The sequence below is a fragment of the Malaya genurostris genome, chromosome 1 (assembly GCF_030247185.1).
Source record: "Malaya genurostris strain Urasoe2022 chromosome 1, Malgen_1.1, whole genome shotgun sequence".
Classification (NCBI taxonomy): Eukaryota; Metazoa; Arthropoda; class Insecta; order Diptera; family Culicidae; genus Malaya; species Malaya genurostris.
This window is the reverse complement of record NC_080570.1, coordinates 64598804-64620467: the sequence shown is the minus strand read 5'-3', so window position 1 is coordinate 64620467 and position 21664 is coordinate 64598804. Positions and strand designations below refer to the sequence as shown.

Genomic DNA, 21664 nt, shown 5'->3' with positions numbered 1-21664 from the left:
ACTTTCTGGGACAGTCTTTAGTAGGGTAAATCCGAGTGAAATACACCTTTTTAAAAATCGATCACAGAATTAGAACTTAAGTCAGTATGTACAATGTTCTCAAACATTTCCGTGAGCGGCATACTATCGATCGATAGGATCACAACCATCGGAAGTTGTATTTGAAGGTGTTGAGAACGAGTAGTTTCAGTCAAATAGAGTACTGAAACATAGTTTAAAGCCCGAGAGTTGTAAATTCAGGTTCTTACGGAACACGAAGGATGCATACTCATGGACGACGAAACGGTTATAAATCTGGATTATGGACAGCTTTCCAATTTAATGGTCGTGGAGAAGTACTTTGGGAGATAAATTTTATTTTTACCGATAAATGCGATAGACAATATATTATCTAGCAAGGTATCTACAACTACGAACAAAATCAGATTTTCATGACAAATAATAGTATGGGTTCTCAAATGCAAGAGTGCCTGAAAAAGTGTGTTCTCCGGTACATAAGAGCACACAATGGATCTGTAATGTTTTGGCCTGATTTCTCATCTTGTCATTTAAATCTTCCGAAGTCTTCGATCGCACCGCAGTCTGGCGTATTTGTTGTACTTTCGGCAGCCCGGCAGCATTTTCTACACTCTTACGAGCCGCTACCTAATTTTGGGTCAAAACCTACCCAAAGTCAACTTAAGTGCATCTCCCCAATTTTAGGTAACGAGTGATGACCTTAAAATTTAGGTAAATGTAAGTTTGCCCAAAGTGTTATGTCATAACCAAGCACGCTACCCATTTTTTACGATCAAGTCAAAGTTTGTGTAGATAACGCGACAATGAGAGATGTTTGCTGAAAAAATAGGTAAAAATTAAACCCGACACTGCCGGACAAGACCCGTGTATGTGCCAACCCTAAGTATAGGCAAATTAAAAAAAATTGGTAATTTTCAACGATAAGTTAGAAATATTGATTAAATTTTCATTGAACAAAATTGAAAACTTCGCCGTGGTGAAACACATTAACACATGGGGGATTGGATGTGGAGAAATCACTAAAAAATTTGAGACCGAATGCGTCGAGAAAGCATAAAATTTTCAGCGTGCGTCAATCCGGGAAATCTCCTCCGAAGGCCGTCGAGCGACGTTTCACATTCATCCGAGACCTTACCGCCAGTGTCAAGGTTGATTGTAATGGGCAACTTATAAAAATAAATCTAAATACTATCCCAGAGTGTGATAAAGCAAACGAGTTTCGAAGACGAAATACAATCTAAAATTTGCAAAAGAAAAAAAAATCATTGGCACTAGAAGTAACAGCAATAACAACAGCAATAATTAAACGCACACTTGTACACACAGAATGAGCTTGAATCACACGCTACATAGTGGACATTAGGCAGTGGACATATCTCATTTATTGTGTTGTTTATTTTGGTTGCGTCTGTAATACGACGGCCATTAAAGACAGGGGAACTGAGTACAGATTAGGCGGTAGAAAGCGTGAAAAGTCTGGCGGCATTTAACGCCAGATGTCTGATGTACGTGTGCAAGTGTAGCTGGTGAGTGGTAGGATGATTCGTTATCAAGGCAAGGTATGTATTTGGGTTTGTAAAAAATAAGAAAGTAAGAACGAAATTAAAACCTAAATTCGACGACACGAAAATGTGTCAACACTTCAAAAACAAATCCGTTTCTGATAAGAAAGCAGCAAAACTCGGCATGCAGGGGAGCTGGCAGCTTCATTCGCCGACTTACGTAGTAAAACTCTTCTAGCTCTATTTCAATAGGGCTCCGCTGAATTTCGTCCTTATCGTCCGAGTCCAGTAGGTCGTCAGCAGCAGGGGGAATTTCGGATGGTGTTTCCGGGATGGTCGATGAGATGTCGTCGCTACACGACACCCGGGAACTGGTACTAGGGGAAGGAAGGACATGGGGTTGCGAGAGATAAGCTAGCTGTTGCAGTTTGAGCTGTTTTCGTCGCTTTTGTCGTTTACGGTGTTGATACTTTTCTCGCTGGATGCTAAGCGAGTCCTTTCGTCTCAAGATGATTTCCGGCTCGAAGGAAAAATCGCGCACATATTCATCCTCGTCGTGAAGGTGCATTTATTGAACTCTCCGACAGGGTCAGGCTAGGGATAGTATTCGCCAGTCTTTCTGGTTTGATCTGGGCATTGTTGTATTGCCAACCTAGTAGTAGGTAATTATCGTTTAAGATTTCAGTCGTACATGCAAATGCTGTTAAGATAATTGTTGCGAAAAGTTACATTCCTGCTGACTAAGCTACAGTTTCCTACACAGGTAAACAGCTTCATAAATTCATTAGAGTTCAGGAATTCTCAACCCTACTTGTAATATTTTCTAGAATCCGATACGCTCAACGAAGAAACGAGAATGCTGTTTCACCACTTATTGTCTTCGTTATCTGAACTAGATCGGATTGTGCATTTCATTCAACCAAAAATTATTTTCACTATCTAGATGAAACGAAACACACATCGTCAGACTCAGTAGATTGTTATTAGTCATACCACATAGTATATAAATTCAGTACAGTGAAAAAAGAATAGGAATCAAATGTAGATCGTTTTAGTACAAGAACACCAACTCAACGACATCCATTAAATACTAAAATACCCGCTCATTGACATTCCCACTAGTTTCTTGCCAACTCACATAAATCTTTTCGCATAATTTGCTACGAACTTTCTCTTCGCTCGTTCTCTGAGAATCTATCTGCTGTCCAGTACTATTTATTGGTTCGCTTTTCTGATTAATTCACACTTTCATTTCTTGCTTCGGTGCGATCCTGATTCTTTGTAGAACTTGAACGGTGTCGACAGGCGCAGATATATCAGAAGAAGTGTAAGAGATTTAATCCTCATCACCACCAGTACCGCTACCAAAATACTCACGAGTATTTTATTTTATTTTTTACAAATATCACTCTGAAGAATTACTTTCATTGAGGGTCGTTCATAAACCACGTGTGAAATTTCACTTAATCCGGAATCGTGTTTGTTCATGCAAGTCACTTACAAGTTATTAATAAGAATACTATCAGCTCAGAATATAGAGGCAAAACAGTTTCAAATATGAGCACACTATTCGATGTCGTTTCTATTAGGAGCTAAATTCTTCTCAATTTCCAGGTTTATTTACGAAATATTCGCGTAGAATGAAAGATAATATTTCCATTTTTCTAAAAGTGCCAGATATGTATCGAATATTTGGATAATAAAACAGGTACAGTCGCAAAAAGAAAGTAAACAGAGATAATCTGTCAATTGCTCCTAGGCCCTTTTGAAATGTTTACGTCCACGGAACGACCGAAATTAGCTCTGCGCCTAATTCGTATTACTGTTTTTAAATTAGTTGATTTTCACAACAAAATTTCTAAAATAACTATGAAATTAGTGAAAATTGAGAATTTACTTTGCTGAAAAAAAAAACTCTGATTTTCAGAAAATATATTTAGTTGCCGAATATCCTGGACACAAACCAGCAATATTTCAATCCAACACGAAATTCTCATTGACAACAAATTTTGTTATTAAAATCAGAAAATTTGTTTCTATTTATCTATCATCATCATTGCTGAAGGACAGCACAAAGAAAACAAAAATTAAATTGGTTTTATTAACGAGTTTATGAGCTAAAAACTCATGAGAAGTGGCAAAGCAAAACAATCCTAAAAAGCCAAAAAGCTAAACAGGACAGTCTTGTTGAAACTGCTTGCAAATTGTTTTGATGTTTTTCGCATGTGTTACGATATATCCATATTTAAATTTCTAACCCGATATGTAAAAATACCGTAAACTGTTAGTGGAAAGTGTATTTATTCAGAATTTGTGCGCATTTGAAGCGATTGCGCGTAATAATGTTTTAACGTGGAACAGTGAAGTGAGTTTCGAATGTTGCACTCTAATTGTATATGTCAAATGATGTTTTTTTTTTGTATCCTCCAACCTTCCGGGCTACGCCGTCCGGTGTTCTACTTGTATTCGGTTTTTGTTTTCCGAGTGCTCAAAGTTTTCAGCGAGAGAGTCGATTTCGCGAAGTCGCGATTCAGAAGAAAAATTTTCGAAAAGATGTTTATGTTTCGTTTATGTTTTTTTCTCCGATACAACATCGTATTTATACCTGCCAATATAGAAAAGATAATTGGGACTGAATTTTTTTCGGTAGTAGTGTGCCATCTAGTGGCTAGTAGTCAGTGTGGTGTTAACGTTTTTTCGGTGATTGTGCACCATATAGCTGCAAATTGCAGAAGTCAATTCAACCATTTATGTTGGTTGAAAACAACGTTTCATTTCTCTAATTCAACTAAAAAATTAGTTTAATGGAAATGAAGTGTGCCTTAGCTAAGAAATGAAAGCACGTTTAATTGGTGAATTTAACTAACCATTCCAACAAGTATTTTATTATTATTAAGGGAATGAGGAATAAAAAATCTAAATTAGCAAAAGTAAATTTTTTTTAGTTGTCTCAAAAAATAACTAACTAAAATCAGAAAATCAACTAATTTTTTCGCTAAAATGCTGATTTCGGTCTTTCCGTGTCGAATTCATTATGAGTTCCAAATAGTTTTTGAATCAAATCCCCTGCCGATTCCTCATGGTATTGTCAAATTGGAATTTCGAGTCAAATTTCGATCGATTTTACCGAGTGTACACGCCAGTTCTGCCTAAATGCAGATTTCACTTTTCAGCGTCATTTGAATTCTCTCTTTTTCTTACCAAAAGAATCGAATTCTTCAAAATGGAGGTTGAAAATGCTTGCGCCGTCACTAACTCATTTAATTACGTTGGGCAACACTCACACGCAATGCGAAATTAAAAATATTGATGCGGAACACATTTTGGTACCAGTATGGGTGTCGTTTCAAAATATTCCGCACGAGCTGAGTGCGTAACGTAAAAATTACAATTAGTGTGCACTTTAGGTACCAAACCCCTGAATAAACAGAAACATTAACTTAAAATAAATTGAATGTCTAAATTTTTTTCAATATTTTTTAATACTAGTACTAGAAGTAGCATTGTGTGTTAATTTTATTATTGCTTTCTTGAATTTAGGAACTGACGCAGCCTATCTGGACTCGATTCCCAACACCGCAAATAGGGCAAGAATGTTTATCTGACCCGTAGAGGCGAATGATCCTTAAGTTAAAACCTCTGGATTTGGACAAAACAATTATTAAGAAGTTATAGTTAAATATTATAGGCATTTTAAATTGTTCAAGTTCTGTGTGGTGTTAAATAGTTATTTAAACAATAAAAATATTATTTTTTAGCTCCGAAAAATTTGATCATAATGTACATTATTCTAGGAGTAACCGTTCCCGAGATATGATATTTAGACACAAAATTCAAAGTAAACAAATTTTTATTTTTGTTGATTTCGGCAACTTTAGAAATCTATTTGAAATTACTTGTGTATTTGGTTTAGAATAACTCATTTAGGGGTTAGCCTATTTTTGTGCTTAGGGGACATAACTGTTTTTAATTTTGTTTACGTTTCGTTACGTTATGTTACGTTTCTTCGACTCATAATTTCATACCAGTTCAAATTGAACTGCTTAATACAAAAACTTCAATTTGAACCGCTAAGCAGACGTATTTAAATTAAAATTAGAATAACTGTTTTGGATTTAGTAGACTTCTGTAGAGATGCAACTTTTCTGATTAAGGTCTTAGGACAGAGGGTCGCGTGTTGAGTTTTAAATCGACCACGTGGCTCGCTCAATTCCCTTTGCGCATCGTATTCCTCTTGTACTCTCTCGTATATGAACAAACTGTACCGGGTTGCCAGCATAAATTTTATTATTTTGATGAGAAATTTTATCACATAAATCTATCGTACGGGTTGGACATTACATGGATTCCAATGAACAATGAAAAAATATTCAATTTTCACAAAGATTGAATGCGAAACAAAAACTGTGTTTATATACAATGAAACGTCTCTGTGTTTGGCAGCCTTGTCGAGCAAATTTTATTTCTCTCTCCTTTTTCAGAATGATATCATGAAACCAAAGGGGAAAAACTGGCGGATGCATTAAAACTGACTTTGTTTCACAGAAAAATACAATACTTTATTTTTATCGCGATAACATATATGTTTTAATATACTAATCGCATCTAAACTAAATTATCTAGACTTTGTCACGGTAGATTTATGATACAAGCCTTCAAAGCCGAGATATTCGAAGATCAAGGAATGCATTTCCGAGCGTTCCAATTTTCAGCAGTTCTTCAGTCAGAAAAAAATACAACGCGACCGCTAAACTCAATGAATCATTCTGAAAATTTCACAGAATATTCTCAACTGAATTTCGAAGACATTGTCAGGTGGATTTTTCTATATTCTGCACGGTTTCCAAGAAAGTTTAATTTGAAACGGGAAAATAGCAAAAAACCGACCACTTTACGGTACTGTCCTCAGCCCTTAATATTTTAATTCTTGAAAAATCATTACACTTTTTTCATCAGTGTATATATATTTAATACCATTTTTTTACGATTGATAGTTTTCGAATTACGACGATTTCAAGAATACCGGTGCCTCAAAAACCTGAGTTTTTAAAAGCACTTTTCCAAATTTCTCGCGAGCGGCTACGACTAATGGAAACGTCACTATGAGCAAATTTGTTGGTTTTTATTTGTGAAATCATGTTTTAATCTTCAAATGATAATTTTTCATAACAAACTTGATGTTTGGCAAATGTCTTTAAATTGTGTTTGCTGTAACTTTTTCCATTCAAAAAGGTGCTAATCAAATTATCGTCAAGTGTTGGTTTTAATGACAAGTTCAAAATAAAATACACGATTTAAATACAAATTATTTTGGGTAACTTGAAAATTCATTGAATGATGCTTTTTAAGTGTTTTTTTTTAATTTCTCACTTGATTTCCTAGAACATCTTCTTAAACACCAATTTGATAAAGTTAAGAGTTTTTGAGTTACATTGTTTTGAAGAACGTGAGTACTAAAATACATAAGCCTATAAAAAAAAACAGGCTTGTGTCGAATCGGACTTTTCATTTGTGCAAAATAAATGATTTGATATACTGGAAACGTGTGCAAAGTTTCACCCAAATCGGAGTATGTGAAATCTGATGACCTGTTAACAGATTGTCAATTTTATCCGTATTGACGTCCTCAAGTTATGTCCCTAACATTGCCAACCCGTCGCTTAATGACAGATAACTTTACTCTACTTGGTTCAGTATTACACAGCAGCCAAGGAACGAATATTAAAGGTTCCTTCACAGAAGCAAGTGAATTAAATGGGACTCTCTGTTTTGCATTGATTTTTTTTTCATATCGTTTATTTATACCAGGCTTTATCGTAATTTTGGTCGTTCGCTGGGTTTTACATTGAATATGCAATAGAAAAGTTTGTAGCTGGAAAAACTGATCCTAAACAGTATTGATTGTATGTGTGTAACCCTTTCCTAATGTCGTTTTCGCTTGATGCCAAACCTAACCCAGTTTCCACCCAAACTGCTGTCAAACCGTTTGTTTGAAGCTAGTTTCGAACCTAGTACCAACGTTGTTGAACTGAAAATCGAGTCAGTTTTGAACCTGGTTTTTATATCAGGTTTGCTCGAATCCTCGTTGCTAAGTGCAAAACCAACACAGTTTCGTGAAACGTGTTTGGTTGATGAAACTACGCTGGGTCAGTTTCAGTTCTCTCAAGCGAAAACGAAATAAGAAGCATTTTAACGTTGTTCAGACATGGTTACAATTAATTTGTAAACAAATATATCTATAATTCTTTTTCACGATTCTTATTTATTTACATAATGCATCAACGTTATACTTCCCGAACGAAAACAACTGAAATCTATGAACATATCGCGTCCGGATTATATCATTTGACGCAGTTTGTGGACGACCCTCGTGGCACACCGTAATCACACGGCAACCTTTTCGAATTCATTCAATCGATGTTGACAGCGAAACAGTTCACTTGAAAACTATCACGAGGCGAGGCAGATGCTGTTCGATTCTTTCCGTGGAACGGGAATAAACGTAATCACTTTCGATTTTCTTGTTGATGAGGTAAGCAGTGCGTCCGTCTGCTTTTCCTCCTCAGATTTGCAGTTGAAAAAAAACGATTCGATCACATGTTGTCAATTCGGAGTCCGTATTTGTGATGTCGCATAGCGTGAGATATTCCACAACCATCACAATCTCAGCCGCCGTCAACGATATTGTCTCGTAATACACGTACAAGGGAGGAAAACAATTGAATTTTCATACATTGTACTTGATCTTGTTCTTCGACTTCCTTTTTTCGTTTGTCGGATTTATTTTTACTTTTTTCACACTATTCATTCTTTTTTGTTGCTATTTTTTACGATCCCAGCAAGTCGAGCCAAACAAATCCTTTGCCATGATTTTGCACCACCAAAATATGACTCCGAAAACCTTCGGTCGTTGTTTTTTTTTCACACAATTCATCGATCAAGTCCTTTTATCTAACCACCAGATCGATCGCATTTTCTTGTCGACTAGTATCTCACCTATATTCGAAAAAGGGGAAAACAATTAACCACCCGCGCTGCCCGTCCGTCCGGGACGATTCGCGACGACTGACCAAGCGCACACAATGGATGTCCGTTGGACCACACCACGATCGTCTCACGACTGAGCAAACGGCTCGAGACAGACTCATTTTGGGGGAAAACTGCCACCCGTTTTGCTAATTCTTCTCCCAACCGGGCAGCAATCAGCATCGGAGATGTTTCATTCTGATGAACAACCAACCCCATCATCGTGTGTCATTATTCCGTCATAACGGTTCGCGAGGTGCGGCTACACAACAATGGCAATTACGATGAACGCTGCCATCGTTGTCGTGTGTGTATTGTTTTGCAACGCTTTTCCGCCTCAACGTATGTCGCTGTACACTCAGGTATTTCCGACATGAACATTGCACTGTTACCTAGCATACCGGCCAGATGACGGTCATGATATGACGAGAAAATGCAACCTTGAAACATGATCTGTTGGTTTGTTGTTAGGAATTATTGCTCGGTCAAAGTGAATTTCGCTGTGATGGGAGAGTATGGTCTTTTTCTACCAATAAAATACCATGCGTTTCCGTGGTTTTGATGAATGGAAAATGATTTCATTTATTTGAACTACACTACTGCGTCCAGTGGCAGTAAATGCATGAATGGGAATATGTCTAATGTGATAACATATTCTTAGTATTAGATATAAGCAAGGGGAGAGTCGTTTAACACAAACTATATTGTGCCTCTAAAAAAACACATGATATACTGTGAGCCTAAGTGTGCCACTCTGTGCTCCATGAAACAGCTGGAAACACTGTTTTGACACCGCTAGCTTATGTTAAAATATCAAAATTTAATTTTTTGGCAAAATTTACTGCAAAATTTGCTGCAAACTTTGCAGCAAAAAGGGAAAAAAAATTAATTAATTTGTGTTTATTTCACCGTTGGCATAACAATGATTAGCAGAGCAGCTACTTGTCAAAACTAAGCCCTTTGTGTACCGCAACTGTGAAACTGTATGAAAACGAAAGTGCCAATATTGAAAAACGCACTAACGTATTGTGTTAATGTGTTATTGACACATTGTTCTAAGCGTCCACCCCTTGGATATAAGACTTTGTTGGCTATTCGGAATGTTTTATTACGTTATTCCCAATGGTAATGGAAAGTATCTGCCAAAATATATTTAATAAATATAATGTTCGACGTGAATGTATCTTTTTAAATTTGATGCTTTTATTCTAAACTATTTGATTGTCAACAGAGGACTGTTAGGTTTAGGTCGCTTCACTGAAACGACTGATTGATTGTTAAAAGGGGTGCTACAATAAAAAAAAATTGTCAACTTGAACTTAACGCATTTTTTCTTCGTGCTTTAAAAAAATCTTCACATCCCTCTTTTTAAAAATGTGTTTATGTGGCACTAAGGCAACAGTTTGGTGTTGACGGAACAAGAGAAGCAACAGGTTGGAATTTTGCTCGATCGTCGTGAAAAGCCGAGCTACTCGCGTGCCAAGTTGTCGAGATTGTTGAATGTGGTCAAGCAGTCACCAACATTGAACTGGACGCAAACAAATAATTTTTCCTCGAAATCTGTGTTTCTGCTAATGACTTTACGACGTAGAGTACTCAAAATAAAGATAATTTATTAAACTTGGGGATGCAGAAATGATTTCAGTCCGATGAATAAAATGTATCGAATAGTACATCCTTCGTTATGATTGTGAAAACTCGTTATCGTAATCCATTGTAATATTTTTGTTGGAACTCTTTTGCGATGAGGACGATATCGCGATCTGTCGCGTTGTTAGAAATGCTACTTTTATGGCTGATTTCCTCCAATCACGAATAGAGTGCTTCGAGCAATTACAGCTATTACAATCAGATATCCATCGCTGTAATCTTCACAACTATTCTTTTCTTCAGATCCCCTATGCTAGAACTAGTTATGGGTACAACGAGCCTTTGCCAACATGTGCCGCAACTGTCCACTGTCATTATAGAGTGTTCAAATAAATTTTGGACTGTGCTCGAGAGAAGGTTATTGTATTACATTTCTTTACGTTTACTGTCATGTTATTTTTGTAGCACTTGTCTAAGACCTTCCAAATATTTATAAAGCACAATAATCCACAACCATTGTGATGATGCCATATATTCTGAGATCATTTACATTCCTACTTTAAATGACGACAATTCACTGCATAGAGTAGCACAGCCGTTTTGTGGAGAACGGAAAACATTTTCTAAATTTATAAATCATAGACAAATCATCATAGTAGACAGTAGATGGTCATAAAAATTTACTTTGGTTATACTGGTTTCGGATTCAGGTTCCGGAAGTAGTGGTCTGAAATTCCGAAACGAAGCTCACATAAATTTTTCAGAGATAAATTAACGTATGAGCACAGATAATAGTACGAGGAAGCCAAATCAGGTGAACGAGGGTGATGCCCAAGTAATTGAAACCTAAACCGATGATTTTAATCATGGTTTCGATGCTCACGTGCTTCATGTAAGGACATTTCATAGCAATTTCTGTCTTCAATCGCTTCATTAATGCACTCTAATACTGGCTGATTTCTGATTTGAGATAGTCATCCTAAAGTATACTATGCAGTACAATATAACGCTTTGTAACGACTATCTATAAGTAACGCATGTAACACTTCGTAATGCCATGACTCACAAAAAAGTAACGCATGTAACGCTCCATAACACCTATAATCTACTAAAAAGTAACGCATGTGACGCTTCATGACGCCTATAATTTACACAAAAGTAACACATGTAACGCTTCGTAACATCTTTAACTTACAAAAAAGTTACGCTTTTTAACGCTCCGTAACATCTATTACTTTTTAAAAGTAACGCATGTAACGCTTTGTAACGTCTATGATTCACAAAAATCTTTCCTATCAGTAACGTTTGTAACGCTTCGTAACACCTGTAACTTACAAAACAGTAACGCATGTAACGCTTCATAACACTTATAACTTACAAAAAAGTAACGCATGTAACGCTTATAACTTACAAAAAAGTAACGCATGTAACGCCAACAACTTACAAACAAGTAACGTATGTAATGCTTCGTTACACATTTAACTAACAAAAAAACGCTTTGTAATGCTTCGTAGTGCCCTTAACGCTTCATAACGTTCCGTATTATAGGCGATACGATACGATACGATACTTACTAAAAGCAACGGACGCATTTTGTAACGTCATAACTCACAAAAAAAGCATGTAACGCTTTGTAGCATTTCGTAACACTTACAAAAATGTAACGCTTCGTAACACCTATAACTTCCTTAAAAGTAACGCATGCAACGCTTCGTAACACCTATAACTTACAAAAGAGCAACGTATATAACACTTCGTAATACCCATAACTTCCTTGAAGGTAACGCGTCGTTACTCGTTTACCGCAAGAATCTAACCATTATAACGGTTTTTAGCATTACTAATTTCCATAAAATAACTCATATGATTTGTAGCCCCCTTAATTTAAGAAAATTATCGTATGCACCGCTTTCTATCTTTTTCAAATTAACGCAACGCTTTCCATCTCACGAGGGTAAGTCAATACCTTTTACGCAACCCGCCTAAAATATAATAAAAGTGCACTCGATTTTCTTATAGACCGCATTTCGTCAACTCTTCACTTCACACTTCAACAGATTTAAATGAGAAGCCCTATAGTTCCATAGCCTGCTATTGAATTCCGTCCTGATCCGACATCCAGTTCCGGAGTAACGGACTAAAATGTGAAAAATAGTTTAAAAAAGTACACTCGAATTTCTCAGAGACCGCTCATTTCAGAAACTTGGGTTCAAACCTTTACAATTTCATATAACCCTGCGGAATTCCATCAGATCCAAGACGGAAATCATTTCAACTATTCAATGACTGGACTGATTTTCACAAACTTAGATTGAAATGAAAGGTATTAGGTTCCCACTTCTGGTTCCGGAATTATAGGATTAATTCTTCTAAATTTGGCTCAAACTTGTTTCAATTTGTAGGTAGTGTTAGTTACTGGTCAAACGAACCTGGCTCAGTTTTTCCGGTTCCGGGAGTCCCGGAAATAGTGGTCACAACCTCAAAAACGGAGCTTTCTTCGTTTTCTCAGAGATGGCTGTGTAGATTTTCACAAATTTTGACTCAAATGAAAGGTTTTGTTGTCTCATAGAAAAATTAAAACCAAATAACAAACGCTATTGACTTTTGATCGGATCCGACTTCCAGTTCCGGAACAACAGTTGAGAGCAAATGCAAAATAAAACGAAGAATTCCTATACACTCTTAAAACTTTTTATAAATTGGACAGGTTACGCATGTGTATGCTCAAACTTTTTTTGCTTTTATTTGAGATTCAATTAAAAGTTTTTTGAAGAATCCCTTAGTAATATTTTCTAAAATATGAGTTATAAGGAGTGTATCGAAAATAAGCTATCCACATACATTTGTGTTGTACGCATGTATTTGTGGTGGTTTTTATGCTCAAATCACAGCATGCTGTGCAGCTTTCGTTTGTTTACTTGTTTGTGAGGTTGATATTCTGCGATTTTAAAATGTCGCTTTCAATACGCGAGGAAGTGAAAATTGGTGTTAAAAACATTATTAATAAGTTTGGGGAACACTATTCCTTGGATAAGCTACCAGTAAGAGGCAGAAAACCCGGTTCTTCCAACCCTAAACTGGACCAGAAAGTGATATCTCCAATCATGAGGAACAAATCAATGTCAATACGTGATTTGGCCAAACAACGAATGTCGGAATGATCCTGCGTATCAAGAGATGAAATCACCTGAAGATCTACAAGAAGCAGAAAATCTCAAAACAAAAAAGCGAGCAGCAACAAGAGCCCGGAAATTGTATTCGCGTCTTTTGCAGTGTCCGGATGAATGCGTTTTGATGGACGATGAGACTTACATAAAGGAGGACTCAAGAACTCTTCCAGGTCCACAATACTGTCGTCATTGGCGAGGATGTGAGCGATGCGGACAGGTCGAATCAAGTGGATAAGTTCGTTCGAAAGGTACTGGTAGGGCAAGCAATATGTTCCTGTGGTTTGAAATCAACCATTTTTTACACTAGCTGAACTATAAATGCAGAAATCTATCGATCTGAGTGTCTCCAGAAGAGATTGCTGCCGTTAATAAGAAGCATAGTACACCTCCACTGTTTTGGCCGGATTTAGCGTCGGCTCACTATACCAAAATCACTCTCAATTGGCTTGCGAAAAAGGGTATAAAATTCGTTGAGAAAAATGTCAATCCAACAAATTGCCCTCAGTTTCGACCCATCGAACGTTACTGGTTCTTCAAGATGACTGCTAAGGCAGCTAGGAACATGCAGGAGTTCAAAAAAGCGTCCAAAAAATGCGATGCAACACTTGTCCGGAACTTGATGAAGAGCGTTCGATCAAAAGTTCGAAAATTCGCGAAGGAATCACTTAAATTTCATACGGTTTTCATTATGCTCCAGTTTAACTTCGTACAATAAAGGATCAATATTTAGTTTGAATAAAATATCGTTTTTTATCATAATTTGAAAGAAAAAATTGTGGGTAGCTTTTTTTCGTTACACTCCTTATGAGAAACGATTCATCACACTACTGTGATGGATTAAAACGGTTTTTTTTCTCTAGTGCCTTTTTCAGACAATTCAACTGCATCGCTCAAGTCTACTTGAATTGATGCAGACGGTTTCTCTTTATTTTTTCAGCGCCTGATGCGTTATTTCGATGCGGAAGGTGAAGCCGTCATTTTTTATGGGAAAATAAACCATCTTGAAATCCATTTTCGTCATGTTTTATTCATCAAAACTAATTACAAGACAATTTATCTGAATATTTCCTTTAGTATAAATTACGGGTAAGGACAATATTGAACAAAATGTTTACCTTGAAAAAATAGGGGTAATAAATTTTGTACGCATGCAGCCTAAGCCTGAATTGCATACTCTGTAAGTAGCCTGTAATGATCTTTTCCCATTATCTCTAGAACACTTCTTGGACAAAATCGTACACCAGTAGGAGGTTATATTAATTATGATGTTGTTCTACTCAGAGCCTAGCATTAGCATTATTAGCATTAGAGACCGCCCGTGTGTTGCTACTCCGTTATTGATCTGGACCAATTGAGATTGCAAAATGATTTTTTGAAGCAACATGTTTGGGAATAACACATTGTTTCACACTGTGCAAACTATATTGATGCATGCATGCTGATCAATACCGACGCCGGCCACGTCCGAATGCAGATCTACTTGGGAGGGGAAGGATTGTTAGTTCGATGCATGTTGCTACTAGGAACCGAGGAATCCTCTGCATTCCCATATGCATCACAGGAGAGGATACTTTGTTAGTAAATGTTTTAGTAATGTTATCATGTGTTTATTGCTCTGGGTAGCCGGCTACCAAGAATGTTTTAAAGTGTTATCATTTTAAGTGTTACTTTGTGCTGGCAATATAATGCACGAAACAGTCAATCTCCGAAATTGACAAAACTCCGGACAGACGGCTGTCGAGTATGCAGTCACTCGTTTATGCATCTACCTTTCGCGAATTTTTTAGAAATAAGTGTAACATGTAGACATCGCACATTTAGACGAGCGCCCATTCCAAACGCGATCCTGAACCACGTCGAGTCTGCTTTCCCAAACGAATATTTCAAACGCTAAATATTACCTATTGTTCGAACATAATTCACGTGCTTTATGTTAGGTTATGAATCCCTAGGACAGAGCCTGAAAACTGGCCTGTCCAGAAAGAAATGCATCTTCCTACTTTTTACCTGTGATGAATTTGAAGAATCGGCCAATGTTTCAGGAATGAAAGGGAGGAATAAAATATTCAACGCAATTTGAATTACAACTCATATGAAAGATTCAATCTGTAGAACTTGTTTTATGAATTTTTGATTTTTTAAATTTTCTAACTGTTTCGGTAGACTTTGTATCTTTTACCGAAAAATTATCTTCTTGCTTGCCTAAGTCAGTAAATTCGCTAAAAACGCGAACCGTAGAATAACAAAGCTAAAACTAAAAAACGGAGAGTAACAAAGAAGATTAGAAAATACCAAATGAGGTGATGGGGGCATATCCGACAACGCATTAGTTCTCATCCCCTTCGAGTATCAACACGTTTGCGTCCATCACGACTACGTGCTTGTTGTCCGGAATATGCATAATTGGACAACACACGGCAGAATAAATGTCGTTTTAATCTAAGCTATAACAAGTGGAAAATATTAGCTACAAATAAAAAATAATTCCACAAAAAAACTACTGGAAATAGCACAAAGACAAATTGATATTACTGGCAGCGCTGTTTGAGAGAGATGTGGCATGACAGCCCCTTAGGGATACATTTCGTAGCCCTTTAGAAATATATTATTAGAAAAAATACTCCCTTGTATGGCGGCAGTCATTCCTGTGTGGTAAAATATATCCTTCCAACCACGCCAGTCGCACCCTCAACCAAACCTTTATTCAGCACGACTTCACCATCACTGATAATCAATAATTAAACTACTTATTTCACTAGAACTTTCTAAAATCACTGAAAAAAACACTTTTTATTAGAGCAACACAGAAGCACTGTGTTTTCTTCTCCAGTGATGCCAGTTCCGATGTTGTTCTACTCAGAGCCTAACCGACAAAGTAACAGTACAGAGTACAGTAACTTCGATTTTTTCTCGCCAACAGGCGTGTTAATTCCGTTACCGTGATGCAGATGAAGTAGTCGCACCCATCTGCCGTCTGTTCATTTACCCGGAAAATTCGATCGTTTAATCCAGTTAAAACCGCATTTCGACTATCTCTTGAAGAGTATAAACGATCGAATGAAAAAAAAAAGAAAGCGAACGAAACACGCAATAAAAATACTGTTGACTTTAAAAAAATAACATCGCTTCTAGCTGCCGATGGAGGCGGACGGTCGATTGATTTATGTCCGACTTTTCGCGTAGGAAAAGTTTTGAATCAATTATCGATTGCCGTGGTTATAAATTGTAAATAGCGAAGTAGGTTGAACAGCTGTTATCAGAAGATGGATGGTGTTTATTTGCAATTTCTTGCATCATGCTACGTGCTGGAATATGCAAATTGTTTTATCGGATAATTGAGCTCGGAACCCGTTCGAACCAGTTAACGGAACATTTGTATAAGTTATCTCTTCATTCCAAGGCTAATTGTTGATTGCGTTGATTATTTGAGCCATTGATATTCCATATGAATAGCAATGCTTATTTGTAGAATTTATGAAAATAGCAAGCAACAAACTCGCGACGCCACTGACGAATAGGGTAAAGTAGTATAAAGCGCTCCTGCTGACTACTTTAAGCATTCAAGACTGATCTATACGAAAGTACTATATTTTCCTAGAATATTTCTTCTATGTAAGCATTTGGTCCGTAACGTTTGTTTGTTATTTTGTAACTAACTTTTAGCAGCGCTAATGTCTCTATTCATGGTTTAAACATGCAAATATACGAAGCCATATCTTTGACACACCCAAACCTCCGTTTACGAATTTATTTATTTATTTTTTTTATTTTTGTATCAATAGATTACATTTATCCAAATGATACATATTGCACGTTATCGTAAACTAACCTATCATACTATCTTCTGTAAATATTTATAATTTTACCCTTAATTCATAAGAAAAGCTGGCTGGCGAAAAATCTTGAAAATAAGTTTTTTACAGTGCTGTGGGACAAATGAAAATCGAATACATTTAAACAAACGTTGAATGATCGACACATACTAGCAAATGGTTCATTAAAGCCATAGTTTGTTCTAGCACGAGGGATTCTGAAGAAAGAGTTACACCGCAAGTTACGACGATGGATATTGGAGCTTAGCTGTGGAAGAAAATCTGAATACTTTTTTTAAGATACCTCTTTTTACGAACCAAATACCAAATAATGTAAACTTTTTTTACGAAGCTACTTCGTAAAAAGAGGTTTTGGCATACAATTAAAATGTTTTGGAACCCTATCGTTCCAAAATTCAGAAAGGCGACTTCCGGTTTCGTGTTATTCCTTGAAAACCTTTACAATATGGGTATTTTGATATAAAAAATGATGAAAATGTGTCGGAAAGGTGTTTAGGGTCGTTTTGAAATCCAAGATGGCGACTTCCGTATGATTTATATTCCTTGAAATCCCTTACAGTATGAGTATTTTCGGAAAAGATACGATGTGTAGGTGCCTGAAAACGATGTTTGTGATCGTTCCTAATCGAAGATGGCCACTTCCGGTCTATTAATATTCCTTGAAAATACTCACACTAAGGATATTTTCAAAACAGATTTGGTATGTAGGTACCCAGAAAAACGATATTTGTGGTCGTTTGGAAATCCAAGATGACGACTTCAGGTTCACTGATATTCTTTGAAAACTCTTACAATTGAGATACTTTTGGAACGGATTTAATGGTAATATGTTTGAGGTGGTTCCGAAATCGAAGCTGGCGACTTCCGGTTTATCTATATTTCTTGAAAACCCTTACAATATAAGTATTTTTGGAAAGGATTTAATGAACATATGCCGGAAAACGATGTTTGGTGTCGTCTAGAATTCCAAGATAATAACCTTCGGTTTATTGACATGCCTTGAAAACCCTTAAAATGAAGGAATTTTCAGAACAGATCGAATACCAATAAACGATGTTCAAACTCGTTTCAAAATTCATTGTAGTGACTTCAGGTAAGATGTTTTCAAAGAATTTCAAGTTCAAGGAATACGGTAATAACTTTTAAGAATTACTAATAAACCGGAATTCGTCATTTTGGATTTCTAAACAACTCCAAACATTTTTTTACGGTTTTTACGGTTTTACGTGTAAGGGTTTTTATGCAATATCAATAAACTAGAAGCCACCATTTTCGATGTTTGGCGCGAGCGGCTTATTTACCTTTTCACTGCACCAGTGAACAAAGCAATTTATAAATAGAAAATTTTACAAAACCCAATCCAATCAATCAGCCTAACCCTGCAAAGAACTTTGCGGTACAATAATATCCATGGTGTTTCAAATAAGGTACATGATCGTTCGTCGCTGGTCTCTCAAGGCACCTATATGAACTAAGTATCGTAACTTTCAATAGTATCAAGCTGTATGAAGACTGATAAATGAAATCAATATTACCCCAAAGGCGGAACACAGTCCGAACATAACGAGTATTTTCGGAAAAGATACGATGTGTAGGTGCCTGAAAACGATGTTTGTGATCGTTCCTAATCGAAGATGGCCACTTCCGGTCTATTAATATTCCTTGAAAATACTCACACTAAGGATATTTTCAAAACAGATTTGGTATGTAGGTACCCAGAAAAACGATATTTGTGGTCGTTTGGAAATCCAAGATGACGACTTCAGGTTCACTGATATTCTTTGAAAACTCTTACAATTGAGATACTTTTGGAACGGATTTAATGGTAATATGTTTGAGGTGGTTCCGAAATCGAAGCTGGCGACTTCCGGTTTATCTATATTTCTTGAAAACCCTTACAATATAAGTATTTTTGGAAAGGATTTAATGAACATATGCCGGAAAACGATGTTTGGTGTCGTCTAGAATTCCAAGATAATAACTTTCGGTTTATTGACATGCCTTGAAAACCCTTAAAATGAAGGAATTTTCAGAACAGATCGAATACCAATAAACGATGTTCAAACTCGTTTCAAAATTCATTGTAGTGACTTCAGGTAAGATGTTTTCAAAGAATTTCAAGTTCAAGGAATACGGTAATAACTTTTAAGAATTACTAATAAACCGGAATTCGCCATTTTGGATTTCTAAACAACTCCAAACATTTTTTTTACGGTTTTTACGGTTTTACGTGTAAGGGTTTTTATGCAATATCAATAAACTAGAAGCCACCATTTTCGATGTTTGGCGCGAGCGGCTTATTTACCTTTTCACTGCACCAGTGAACAAAGCAATTTATAAATAGAAAATTTTACAAAACCCAATCCAATCAATCAGCCTAACCCTGCAAAGAACTTTGCGGTACAATAATATCCATGGTGTTTCAAATAAGGTACATGATCGTTCGTCGCTGGTCTCTCAAGGCACCTATATGAACTAAGTATCGTAACTTTCAATAGTATCAAGCTGTATGAAGACTGATAAATGAAATCAATATTACCCTAAAGGCGGAACACAGTCCGAACATATATATATATATATATATATATATATATATATATATATATATATATATATATATATATATATATATATATATATATATATATATATATATATATATATATATATATATATATATATATATATATATATATATATATATATATATATATATATATATATATATATATATATATATATATATATATATATGACGTAGATTTCTGAGCTGTATTTCATCATATTCTGAGTAGTTCAATTGGCAGAACGATTTTCCGAAACGAATAATGTTGTAGATCTACAATTTTATTCAACAGTTCTGAAACATGATTAACAGTACAAATAAAATTTATTTGTTTTCACGTTTCGTTTTTGACTCAACAGTGCATTAGCAGTTTGTGTTGAACTACTAATGGCACGTCGAGGCTCAAAATAAACCTCAAATGATTTTAATAGTCCAAAAGTTTCTGTATTATTCCAATCTACCGTACTAGTCTGGATCCGATTCCCAGCTCCGTGGAATAGCACAGTAACTTTGTCTGACCCGAAAGGTAGTCATTCGTTGAAAAACACCATAATTCAAACGATCCGATAGAAAATAAATTAGCTGAAAAGGAGTCTTCTCGTTTTCTTTTAGACCTAAAAATTTTTGGGTTATATGTCAAAATATAACAGATTAACCAAACTGAATTAGACTTGGAACAAACTTGCAGTGCGAAAAATTCTTGAAGGTTCGGTGAGTTGATGTCCTTTTCCACAAATTGTACATTATTTTTTGACAACCACTGTAGAACGGAGTTGGCGTAGTGGGCTGAAGCCAAACCCAGCCAGAAGAGAGGAGGAACCTTATGCTTTCTGTATAGTGGCAGCATTCTCTTCTTCAAACATTTTTTCACGTACACCTGGGCGTTAATTGTGCCCTTCGTGAAGAAAATCGACGACCGCAAACCACAGGTACAAATTGCTTGCCAGACCAACACCTTCTGCCTAAACTTTTCCTTCGCCACCGTGGTGTCAGCGTCGTCCAGGTCCTGGTACACCGATTTCGTATAATATTGCGGTCCGGGCAGCGCTCGAGAGTCTTCCTTGGCGTAGGTTTCGTCGTCGATCAGGATGCATCCGTCTTTATTCTGTAGAATCCGGTTATACAGTTTTCGCGCTCTTGTTTTGGCCTGAACTTGCTGTACCAGGGACTTTTTCGGCACCTTCTGTTTCTTGTACGATTTCAGGGAGTTCCGAACTTTGATCCGTTAAATCATCCCGATGCTGGTTTTGAACTGCTTGACCGAATCCCGCGTCGACGCCGATGGGTTTTTCCTGATGTACTCAACCATTTTAAGTCCCGGTCGGGCTGGCTGGGACCCGTTTTCCTACCGAATCGGGGCAAATCATTCATGGAAAGAGTCTTACCGAACTTCTCGATAATATTTTTGACACTGGTGGGGTGCACTTTCACCCGCTTTGCAATTTCGTTGTATGTGACACCACTTTCTGAGCACCAAGTGTGCAGAATTTTCTTTCGCGTTTCCGGATCAATTCGACTCATCATTGAAACGATAAACCGTACCGAAACCAATCGATTGCGCAACTGTTATTGACATGTAAACAAACATGTCACCGCAAAACACGCTGCAAAAAATTAAGCCATTTCAGAATAATAACTGTTTGAACTACTTATCGATACACTCCTTACTCCGCCAAGTTCATATGAAGTTAGCAAAGCACCTCTCCCAAATATGCTTCAAAATAGTTACTACAAATTAGTTACGAAAATTTTGAATTTGCTGCTCAATTTTTTTTATTGTTTTTGAGTACTTTGCTAAGTTCATATGAAGTTATCGATGCTCCCCTTCCAAATATGCTTCAAAACAAATCGAAACCCAATGAATAATTTGTTCCTAATTTGTTGCCACGGTAATTTTGAATTTGTTGCTCAATATTTATTTTTTGAGTACTTCGATAAGTCCATAAAGCAACAGATACA

The 21664-nt window shown here is 36.5% G+C and overlaps 1 protein-coding gene across 14 annotated transcripts in view; it reads right to left on the bottom strand.

The window, feature by feature from the left end:
• Nucleotides 1–21664, bottom strand: part of LOC131440296 (chloride channel protein 2) — a 133990-nt gene that overhangs the window by 30816 nt on the left and 81510 nt on the right. For 2 of the 14 annotated variants that reach the window (XM_058611443.1, XM_058611441.1), the window contains exons 1-2: nt 8517–8641; nt 2659–2930 (exon numbers count right to left, since the gene is read on the bottom strand). The exons of 9 other annotated variants lie outside the window; for them this stretch is intronic. Coding sequence is in view for 2 of the 5 variants with exons in the window: in XM_058611434.1 (XP_058467417.1) it covers nt 1741–2088 (348 nt within the window). In the remaining 3 variants the exon portion in view is untranslated. Of the gene's footprint in view, nt 1–1740; nt 2179–2658; nt 2931–8516; nt 8652–21664 lie in introns of those variants that run through there. 3 more of the 14 variants (XM_058611434.1, XM_058611435.1, XM_058611445.1) reach the window with 3 other exon arrangements.